Source organism: Talpa europaea (assembly GCF_964194135.1).
Source record: "Talpa europaea genome assembly, chromosome: 1".
NCBI classification, from domain to species: Eukaryota; Metazoa; Chordata; class Mammalia; order Eulipotyphla; family Talpidae; genus Talpa; species Talpa europaea.
Window position 1 is genome coordinate 95901058 of NC_140073.1, and position 12430 is coordinate 95913487.

At 32.8% G+C, this 12430-nt stretch overlaps 1 protein-coding gene across 3 annotated transcripts in view; it reads left to right on the forward strand.

The window, feature by feature from the left end:
- Positions 1-12430, forward strand: part of GALNT13 (polypeptide N-acetylgalactosaminyltransferase 13) — a gene marked incomplete at its 3' end in the record, with an annotated part of 409461 nt that overhangs the window by 273922 nt on the left and 123109 nt on the right. For all 3 annotated transcript variants that reach the window (XM_084243604.1, XM_084243602.1, XM_084243603.1), the window contains exon 7: positions 846-1026. In XM_084243604.1, the coding sequence (XP_084099730.1) occupies positions 846-1026 (181 nt within the window). The remainder of the gene's footprint in view (positions 1-845; positions 1027-12430) is intronic.

Below are 12430 nucleotides of genomic sequence, written 5' to 3' on the forward strand. Positions count from 1 at the left end.
GGCATAAACTATGAGGCTATCCACAGCCACTGCAGCATGCGTTCAGCCCCAGCTGGCCCGGGAGCTACCCACATGGCACAGGAGACCTCCTCCTGACTCGCCCAATGCTCGCCTCAGCAGTGTATTTCAGTCAGTCCACCTGTTCTGTTCCCCACTCTGTCTCTGTTGAATCCTCTCACCACCACCCCCACACCTCTGGCCTGTACCCCAGTTCTTATATGCATAAATAAATAAATTTTCAAAAAAAAAAAAAACACAATACTAAATCTCCCCACAGAGCTTCCTAGAACTAGTGATCTTGAAGATGGGATTTGAAGGATGCACAGACAATGAGCAGATACAAAGGAGACCTAGCACATTTCAAGAATAATAATAACATCCCAAGGCCTATGTTACAGGAAACATAAACATCTGGGAATCAATAGACATTTAAAATTCCACAGGGGTGTACTAAATAATAGATTGGTTTTTCCCCAAAGCAAATTGAGTGACTGACTGTGGTTTCTAATATATACAGATTTCTAATATATTCATTCATTCATAGTAAAATTTGGATTCCAAATATCTATTAAATAGCAATTAAGTTAACCTAATTAGTTATTCTAATAAATACACATGAAAATAATTATCTCTTACTTCCATGTTCCCAATGCTTTAATATTGACATATATCGAGATTTCCAAATTATTATCCTTTGCCAAACGTAAGCACACCTGTTCTGTTTCATTCAGATGTTTGCCTGAACCATGTAAGATCTGAGGATTTGCCCTTAGCCTCAGTTGTTTCTCATACAATATGCTGCATTATCTACAATGATGGTTACACCAGGTCACTCTTTTCCCCAGATTTGGCAATGTGGAGGCTCCTTGGAGATTGTGACTTGCTCCCATGTCGGTCATGTTTTTCGAAAGGCAACACCGTACACTTTCCCTGGTGGCACCGGTCATGTCATCAACAAGAACAATAGGAGACTGGCAGAAGTTTGGATGGATGAATTTAAAGATTTCTTCTATATCATATCCCCAGGTAAAAAATTCTGGTATTTTTCTTCTTCTGCAGAGAAAAAAAAAATTAAAGAAGGTGGTGAATAGGTGTTTCATTATTACTGCCATTTTACTAACAAGTAAAATGTATATTACCTAAACATTCCAGAAAACTATGTTTGAGAAGGTTGTACCTAAAATAGAAAGATTGACCTAAAATGGAAAGATTGCTTATTTTATACGCCTATAAGTATTCTTTCTTTGATTCATTATTGTCACAAATATAGACTAGATAAATGGAGAAATTGTACACAAAGACCTAAATTCAATATTATTTTATCATTTATCAGCTCAATTTAAGAAATTTTTTAAGTGTTTAAAAAGATATTTTCTACCTCCTTATTTTCTTGATTTGGTGACTAGGAAAACGATAGATGTTTTATACAGAAACAAGGTGAGAATTATACAAATACTCAAAATTGTATTTTAAAAATATTTAGTGACAGCAAATTGCTCATCAATAGATATTTTAAAAGCATAATATGGGAGAATAAAAAGATATTTTAGCAATTAGGGGAATATTTATAGAAAGAGAATTAAATGTACGTGGTTACTGGGGTTTGAGATTATGAGTATATCCACTCTTCCTTATATTTTTCTATATTTGCCAATTTTTCTTAGTAAAAAAATTCTTAGTAAAAATATTTTAACTATTTTAAAAGAATTTAAGAAAAAAATAAATTTTATTAAATAATACAAAATTTTAAAGGTCATTTAAAAATTCATTTCAAGAGAAATAATGAAAATCCCATTACTCAGTGGCATGATTATGAGTGATTTAATTCTTTATCATTTTCTAAAATTTATCTACAAATTTTATATTTCCAAATAATATACTGGTGAGACAATTAAAAAAAAGAAAACATGACATTGGAAGATACAAACAAAAGGAAGGCAGCAGTTTGCTTTCAAAATCTCAAAGTCTAGACACACACACACACATACACACACACACAAAATAGGAATTCAATTCAATAATAAAATAACATCCAATGTTGTAATTTTGATAATTTATATGTAGACCTTTTTGCCATCTGGATCATTGTAAGATAGCACACAAAACAGCAACAAAAATTCATGCCTCTTTTATACAACAATCGATTACATTTCTTAGAAAAAGACAGTTTTGATTCTAGCTAACATGTTTTGACTTTTGAAGTGTTTATGAGACTATCAGAAGTTTTTTTTTTTTTACATGAAAAAATGAACAGCATGAACTTTCTATTAAGATCAAGCATTACTCTATAGAGAAGAAAAATAAAGGCAATGCAGGTGTTAATGTATGATTAGGAGAACTTTTTCACACATTTTCATGCCTCTTCAAGTCAAGAAGCTATTGCCAGGAACACTTTCATGCATAGATGTATTTATCTTTACAGCACAAACCCTGTCCAGATGTTCAGAGAGTTGAGTTCAGTAATAGCATGTTAAATTCGCAGCAAGGCAATGACATTTATGTAACCTTTTCATTTTCTTTTGATGATACTTTGGGAATTCAGATCATTACTTGTAGAAATATATAAGCTCAAATAATAGAAGAAAGGAATGTGTGCCACTTAGATCCAGGAATATTCATAATTGAGAATAATTTCAATCATATGTATTTTATTCACTTATGATGAATATTATTTACATAAAGTGATGTGTTAGTCTTTTGTATCATTTTCCATTGAATGAAAAAGGCAGATAATGGAACTGTTTCTCAAACTATTATGAAATGACAAGGTTTAGCATTTAAAGGGTAAAAAAAGAACACCTGCTATGTGGAACTAATGATTTTATGTTACTCAGCAGGGACTGTTTGTATATTTTGAAAGTGTAGCTTTTACATTACAATAAATATCATTTGGAAAGTTATTGTTCTTATAAAGTAGGCTCATTTAAATCCAGAAAGGTACTTTGCCAAGCAGAAAAAAGACATTTAGGGAATATACTGAAAATATCTTGGAACTTCCTAAGGGGTATTTATGCTTATATATGTCTCAAAGACTGTCAGTGTTGCTGAGCATGGAACCTGCCTGCTATGTTGTGGGCCAAGAGTAAAAACCAAAACCACAAAACATTAAATTGCTTCTCAGTGGAAAAGGAAGAAGGAAAGTAAGGCAGAAACTAGAATTGGATATCTATTAACAGTGGTAGCCCTGGGAAGATTTTAAAACTCGCAAAACCAGATAAAATGTGTTGTATTGAGAAGTAAGGAGTTTGTCATTTGTAGTGTGGAGCCTTTTGTGGAGTGAATAACTATTTTAGTTAATACGGATAATTTCTCTTTCTTTTAAAATCAAAACTGTGTGCTTTTTTGTTATCATCTAGAATTGTTGGGTTTCTATTTTTTATTTCCTTGGATAACAAGTAAATTTGAGAAGAGAAATGTTGGTGTGGCAGGAATTTCGAGGAATATAAGAATGTACTTTCACACTTAGAATTATATATTTTACTATAATATACATAAACACAAGTATTAGACTTGAAAGTATCTGTCAACTGGTCCAAGACATTTGATGTTTTATATCAGAGCATCTGTTACCAAATCTTACTCTAAGTGTATGCAGTTTTCAAAATGTGATATTTAAGTACATAGCGCTTATGAATTGAATTCTTACCACTTTGCTTCCTTCGAATATGTGCTGCAAAATAGTACCTACCTGCTTTATTGCTTGATTTCAGGGATGCCTCAATCCTATCTGTCTTGAACTAACAAGGTAGACTGTCAAAAGTACATTTCTTGCAGTTTTGCTACCACACACAAGTCATTTTTACTACATACTGTATTGATTTAATTTTTATTTCTTGTTTCTATACCCAAAGTAGTTTAAACACTTATATTTCTAATGCTTAGAATCTTTGCTATCATTTTGTAGTCCTTGAAAAAATTATTTGTTGAACACTTTGAAGGAATGAATGAATTTTAAAAGAGAGCCATTTGTTTCTTCCTTTCTACTGAATTTCCCATGGATGTCTGATCTACAACAGGGAATTTCTTCACAAAAGTTGCAGGAAATTAGAAGGCTTTGCTCCACTTCTGATCCAACCGCTAGCTGATGAATCACTGATCGAAAAAAAGTGAAGGGTACCTCTACGTATTTGGAATATCATTCCTCTGAGTTTGCCATCGTAAAAGAAGGATCCACTGACTTATTTGTGTGCTTGGGGTTTTATGATTACAGTATGATAATAATATAATCTTATCTTCAAACTAATAGAAAAGTCTAATAAGCACAATCTAGGAATAAAATATTATTTTCCAATAAAACAGCATAAGAGCCCACAAACTAAAAATATTTTATTTTTATAAAGTATTTTATTTTAGTCATGACTTCCATGAATTTAAAGTTAAAATGTGATTATGTAAATAACCACATATGTCAATTGCTTTTATTTGATTTTTTTTTAAATATTTGTTATGTATTTTAATGCTTTGGCATCTGCTAACTAGTCATTGGCAATATTAATAGAGTTGGCAGTATTATATCAAGTCTACTAAATGGGTATGTGAAAGGGAAGTTAAAATACTTTAAAATAGTGTTGAAGAATACATTTTCAACATTTGTTTAGTTTGCTTTTTGGCTCTCTTTTTTAAGGATGCAAATACTATAGCATCATCGATTTTTAAAGCCCTGTAGACTCCTAAAGCCTGAGGCAGTTTTTGCTAGTAATTGGCCCATTCCATCTTAAGCCAATCTGATTGTCCTAAGAAGTCTTTGGAAATGAAAGTATGTAAGCAGTCACCATTCTCCACAGAACACCCCATTATAAGTGGCAACTTATTTTTCTTATTGGTCACAGATATAAAGCTTAACATTTTTAAATATGGTGTAGTTAGGACACTAATCATATATTGAAAATCTGGCTATTCTATAAATACTGTTTTTCTTTTTGGGGGGAGGTAGATTTCTAGCTGTGTATCAGTTGACATGGTGATTAGAACAGCTATCCTTATATAACTCCCTATTGTTCCTTTTCTTACTGGACAGCTTGTGCTCTTGTTTTAAACAAAACCAAGTTGAAAATAAAAATTAAAGACTCCCAAACATACCATTAAAGGTATTCTATGTAAATGGAAAAGCAGTTTATTTTCCTTTGTCAGTCATGTATTATTTTGATCTATATTTGAAGTAAACAGAAACCACACATTTAGGGAAGGATTCTTGAAATTATTTTGAAGCTTAACTCTTTATTTGTTGGGAAAGTTTTAACCTTTCAGAATTTTTTTAGAGCAACCATCTCATCAAGGGTAGCTTTTATTAGCAGCATCTTTGGATTATTATTAAATGTTAAGGCCTATATTCATTTATATCACATCTGTATCTATAAACACAATGCTTTTAACTGTGCTGATATTTTTAAGATATTTAATAACCAGTAGTTTGAATAACTGATTTATTTTATAAGTCATGAAAATGTGATATCATTAGCACCGGTTTTCATGTTTCCAGCAAAATGCAAACAAAACATGTATATCTCTAGTCTAATTATTTTGTATGTTTGCACAGCTAATGCAATATCCTAAAATTTCCAGTTACTAAAGTCTACTCCAATTAAATTGGATATGTTATGATTGATTTTTATTTCCCTACGGCTTCTTGAAGTAGTCAAAATAGGACTATTCAACATTTTTCACATTGGTGCAAATGGTAAAGAAATGGTAAAGATGCATGAAGTTTTACTGTTAGGAGCTGGTTGAGAGTTTTTGTTTGATGTAACAATTAAATATGAATCAAACATGACTCAGGTGCATACAGAAGCTTATCATACCTATTTTCAATTCTTCAGTGTCCCAAATTCATTATTTAATTTTAACATAACTAAAATTATGCAATTGTTTATACAAATTTTAATCCTATTTTTTACTGCATTGAGTGAGTCACTCTTGTAGCACAGCATTCACATGAAATTATTGGTGGTCAGGTGATTATACACTGAACATTTCTTATTCTAATACAGAGACCCTAGCATTTGGTATTCTGGGGCATTGTCTTTGCCTGAATTTTTAATGCTATGCTCATTTTTGCCTGGACTCCTAGTTTATATTAATCTTGAAGATAGGCTAAATAAAATATGAGTTTAATTTCTACACACTTAGGAAAATGAGCAGAATCAAGGAAAAGTTTTAGAAAATTAGGAAAACTCAGACTTTTCTAGATCCTATAATAATACAAGATAGATTAAACTTAACAGGAATTCTAACTTAAGATACTAACTTAAACTAATGAACTTAAAATAACGCTAACTTAAAATAATTCCTTACAAGAAGAAAACAAAATACAAAGCTAACCACATATTTGCCTACCAGATATTAACCTCCTAATGACAGATTACCTTCAATTCCTAATAATTCACAGATCATTTAGCATATATATACAAATTATATAGAGAATGAATATTGCACTTTTAGTGATTATCTTTATCCAGTTGGGCTTTGAGCTGAAAAGAGCTTCGTAGCAAACCTTTCCTTGTTAGAAAGGAATACTGGAAAAGGGATATAGGCCAGGATAATAAAGTCCGCATCAGGCAGGCAGAGCAAAAGCTTGGCAAAAAGGAAGCACATTCTGAAAATGTACTATGCCTATTTAACAAATAAACACCCTGTATAATTTTATCTGAAGCAGTATAATGGAGTAGTTACTGTTAATATGGAATTGCCAAAACCTCAGTGCAGGCTAATGTCATATTGGTTATTAGCCACTTTAGCCACGTGAGGTGAAAATTATATTAGACCAGGTACACACATACACATGGATTCATTAACACGCAGTTAATGAGGTAAGTACTAATTCGATATTATTTACTTATCATCATCTTTTAATTGAAGGAGGTATGTACTAAAATTAACAATTATTGTGGTTTACAAATAGATTTAAATTGACAAAATAAAAGTCTCAGATTAGTCTTTAATGTTGGTTCATTCGGCTCAGCAAGTAAATTTTAAATTTTATATGATATAATAAATGTGAATTAGTGTTTTCTAAACATATGGAAACAGCAAAAGAGACAATAACAAAAACAAAGAGAAACCCCACCAACTGGGAGAACATTTTTGCACCCAACACTAATGATAAAGGACTGATCACAAAAATCTGCAAAGAGCTGATGAGACTCAACAACAACAAAGAAAATAATCCAGTCAAAAAATGGGCAGAAGAGCTAAAAAGAAACTTCTCTGAAGAGGAAATGCAAATGGCCAACAGGCATATGAAAAAATGTTCAACATCACTTGTCATCAGGGAAATGCAAATCAAAACTACCATGAGATACCATCTTACACCAGTGAGAATGGCACACATTAAAAAAACTAGCAACAACAAATGTTGGCGAGGGTGTGGAGAAAAAGGAACTCTCCTGCACTGTTGGTGGGAGTGCAAACTGGTCCAACCACTGTGGAAAGCTGTGTGGAGATTTCTGGACCTACTAAACATAGAGCTTCCATATGATCCAGCAATTCCACTCCTAGGTATTTACCCAAAGGACACAGAAACATCAATTCCAAAGAACACCTGCACCCCTATGTTTATAGCAGCACTGTTTACAATAGCTAAGCTTTGGAAACAGCCCAAATGCCCAAAAATAGATGACTGGATCAAGAAGATGTGGTACATATATAGCATGGAATATTACTCAGCATTCAAAAAAGATAAACACATGCAATTTGCAGCAACATGGATGGCACTGGAAGGGATCATGCTCAGCGAAATAAGCCAAAAAGAAAAAGAAAAATACCGGATGGTCTCACTCATAGCAGGAATCTAGAAAACTTAAATAAGGGACCAGGAAAATGAATATAAGAAAGTGAAAATCAAAATCAACAAAAAACTATGAACCAGAGACACTTTTAGGGGGGCGGGGGCGGGAGGGGAGGGACTGGGGTCAGAATGGGGGGGCTGCAATTGTATGGGGAATATAACAATAAAATTTATAAAAAAAAAAAATTAAAATTCTTACTGTAATTAAAAAACATAGAGCCCAACCCCCTGATTAAGTTATTTAAGTGGTCAAAAATTAGCCAAATTGAAAACCAAATTAAATGTAATTATATTTAATTAACATTTGACCTATTCTATATAAATAACGGTAGAGCAAATTGGGCCTTTGACTGAGCACAGGGTGATGAGCGGGTGTGGCAGTTTTATTAAAAGGGGCTATTATGGGGAAGAGATTGGATATTTGTACAGACTCAGAAGATAAGGAATTATTAGGAGACAATTTTAAGTTCTAGAGCAAGCTTTCCAGAAATATAATGAATTAATTTGCAATGCAATCAATTTCTTGTCTTTGGAAATATTTGAATAGAGGCTAGATGACTCTTTTATTAGGGATTCTCTAATGAAGACTGAATGAGATGGGATTTGATTTCTTGTCAGGTCTTTCTGACTCTTCCAACTATACCATCAGAACAATAAAAACATTGTGTTTATTCTGGTAGTCCCTGAATTAAAATGGAAAGAAAACAGATTTCAACTCAGCATGAGAAATTTCTAATATACTCTCCAACCTTGGGGTTGGAGGTCCTTCTATCTTTGCTTGGGGCAATCATGTTTTATGTCTGTTATGTGGAAGTAATTATTAATAACATCACCTTTCATTCACAATAGTGTCCTGATTTGAACAATAAATCATGTGGCTTTCTACTTTTAAGACTTTTAGTATAGTCTGCCTAGAAGTGACTGTACCTACATGGAGCTAAGTGGACTGGCAGTGATAGCAGTCATTCTGGCATTGAGTGAAAGTTAGATTTCTATTTTGGCGGGATCCTTGGCTTACCAAAATCTAGAGGAAATCCACAAGTTTTTCAGGGTTGTGGACTATCAATTTGCAAATAACGTCTCTATTTTGCTGCTTCTCTGACATCTAATACAAAAGTCCTTTCTTAAGAGTCTACCTACAAAGAGAAAGAATTAAAGTAATTTAATTCTCTTAAATTAGCCACTGAATTTTGATTCATTGATATTATATTTACCATCATATTTTTAGTTTTTTTGATTGATTCCTCTTGACTTTATGATAAGAAAAAGTCAAGTTCTAAATTTCTAAGCCTAAAGGTTGTGATACCTCAAAATATCATCAGATATCTCCACAAGTATATAAAAATATTTTAAAAATCCTTTTCAACTCTATAATTGCAATACAATTTCAACCTTGTTATTCTTTTGGCAAGAAGAAGGAATAAAGGGTAAGTGATTGGACAGATTGAACCACAAAACATGGTCACATTTAGGAGGTTTGAAATCATAAGTTTAAATGGTCAGAGGAGCTAGAGGAAATGCCAAATATTGGGTGAGTGAATGTCACCCAATATTTAAACTTGCTCACATACACCTTTATTTTTATTTATCTATATGTAATATGAAATGGCTAGTAAAGCCTTATTGAATATTCAGTGTCAATGTACTGGTAAATTTAAAAAGGAATGCTAAATATAGCTATTGCCTTTCACTACATTGTTTTCCTAATACCAATGAGATAACAGGGAAAAAATGAAAATCCAAGGAAATCTTGTACCCTCATTTACTTACTTATATTTAAACATACCTATGTAAATTAAGTACATAAAATGGATTTTAAACAGACATGTGAACAGCAAATGCTTTCATTTCACATTTAAAAGCATTGGAAGAATGAATATCAATGCATAATTCATACAAATGACTATACAAATCACTGAACAATCCTATGCTGAATGTTACTAGAAAAAATGCTTTCTATTTTCTTGGGTGATAAATCCTTAATAATAGGTTTTCATCTTTATTGAAAATGGTTTTGATTATATTTAGTCTACAAATATCAGTTAAACTGAGTGTAAGCTCAATATTAAGCATTCTATTGAAATGAAATATGACTCTTCTCCATTTCAGTAATATCTTTTGATATCTTTGGTTGTAGTAATTTTTTTATTAATTTTATATATAGTAAGTTTAAACTTGCACATCTAAATTAAAGTGTGAACTTAGTAATTTCTTGGTTATGCCAGACATATATATACAGCTAAAGATTTTTTTCCAATTTCAGAATTGTTTGGTAGATATTGACTTATTAAATCTGATTTTTGATTGTTTAATATAATGTACCTTCTCTAGCAATAATAAAAGTGCCTTACCTTAAATACACTGGAAGGAAAAGTCATATTAAATTCTCATTTTGGTTGTAACATCATTATAGGCTATAATATTATAGTAGATTTCCCTATGAGTATGATAAGCTATATAGACAGCCCGTAACAATCATAATATTTCCTAGTACCCTTCCACCCCAATTTCAGAAGTACAACCATAAAATTATTTTGTAATCTCAGACATATCAAATACATTATTTCCACTGTGAACTTTTGCTTTCTAGAAATAAATATAACACACATCCATGTACTTCCTCATCCCTGCCATTAAGTTCTTATGGCATCTATTATAGTTTATATTCAGTAAACCCCCACATTCTGGAATCACATTTTCTTCATATTTGCATTTATGTCTGCCAAGTAGCTGCATGGCTGGTGGATGCTCATGTGATCGGCAATAAAACACATAAATTAGATGAAATCTTATCAAATGTTCCCCATAGCAATGGATCCTATTTTTGAGAAATTCAATGTAATGTCAGACTAAACTATTATTTCTGTGAATACTGTGGATCAATGTTTAAAAAGTAGACATTTTCTGGGGGATTTGTTTATCAAAGATATTAGGCTGTTCTCTGTCAAATATGTAAAGAACACAATTAGATCATATTTATCATCTCAAATTACTGTTTTGTCAATATAGAGTCTCCACCGTTAACAATAAGGGAGGCATCCAGGGATATGTGTTTAATATGCTACCAGATGATTCTAATGGTCAGTAAAATTGAGCACACTGCTGTAACCCCTTTCTACTCCATGCGTGCCAGCTAAAGGCAGCATTGACATCACCTGTCTTATCGGTGATGCACAGTCTTAAGACACCAGTCTAGAACTACTATACGGGACTTAATTTTTGCAGACACCCAAAATTCACATGTCAAAATCCTTACCCACTGTATAGTAGTATTAAGAGGTGGAGTCTTTGTGCAACTATTAGGTGAGTAGTGACCATAGTGAAAAGGAACCCAGAAAGCTGCTCTGTTTCTGGCACATGGAGATACTAGAAGTCAGCAGTCTGCAACCTGAAAGAGTTTCTCACTAGAACCAGACCAAGCTGGCACCCTGACCACAGCCTTCGAGCCTCCACAACTGTAAGAAATAAATTTTTATTCAATACCCCCCCTTCGTACCATGTATGTACCTTATTATAACCACCTAGACTGCTTCATTTTAATGAGGTCTGTAATGATTCTTATGCATGCAACAGTATGAGAAGCACTACAGTAAGAATCATTAAAGTCTCATTTTTATCTGCTTTGGTTGGCTATCTTATTGCCTTGTACCCTAGTAATAGATGCACAGGTTCTCCCAACATTAAGCCCCTTAATTCTAAAATCAAATCACTAAAGTTTATGATAAGATTACTCACTATAGAAAAACATTCCTGTTCCTCTAACAACCTCCTCTACCAAATATAAGACTCCTTGTTAAATTTGAATGTCAGATCAGCAACAAATAATATTTTATGTCTCATGTAATATTTACATTTGATATATTTGTACTAAGAAATTATTGTTGATCTGGTATTCAAGTTTAACTGGGTATTCTGTATTTTATTTGCTACATCTGGCATCTGTATACAGATCAAAATCCCTTCCCTCTTGTAAAACTAGTGATTTCTTCTAGCAACAATACAAATGTTTACCAAAACAGCCACATCTTTGTATATAACATTTTTTGTTTCCTCTTAGAAGAGATAGAAGCTGAAATCCTGGTTTCTACCATGTACTAGGTCAGCATTTATATGACTGTTTATCTACAAGAGGAATCATTAAGCATAGCCTTACTTAAAAAAGAACTGGCCTTGAGATAAAAAGATATGCTTTCTAACACTTCTCAGAAGAAAGTACTTAATATTATAAAAATTCAAGAAAATATCCCTTCTTGAAAATATTCCCCAACATGCAAAATTTAGTATCAACAAAACCTCTACTCAGTTTGAATCTTTCAGGTGCCCAGGGCACATTTTGTGGCTCATTCTGGTTTGTCCATCAGGAGTCCCTACTGCTTTAAATTTGATATTCACTCACTCTGCTGGATCACTGCTGAAGTTTCCTCTAGTCTTGGAGAAGAACTGGCAACAACTGGCTTGCCTGCCCCCCCCTTTTTTTTTCTTTTTCTTTCTTTCTTTTTTATTTTTTGCAGATTAAAATTGCCTCTGCTGTAATTTGTGTCGGGGATTTGCAGTGGAATACAGGTTCAGTGCCTGGCGGAGTGGGGGTAGAGGAAAGCGAACTAAGATACTTTCCTGAAGAAATCTCTTATTGGTGGTCCTTGGGCG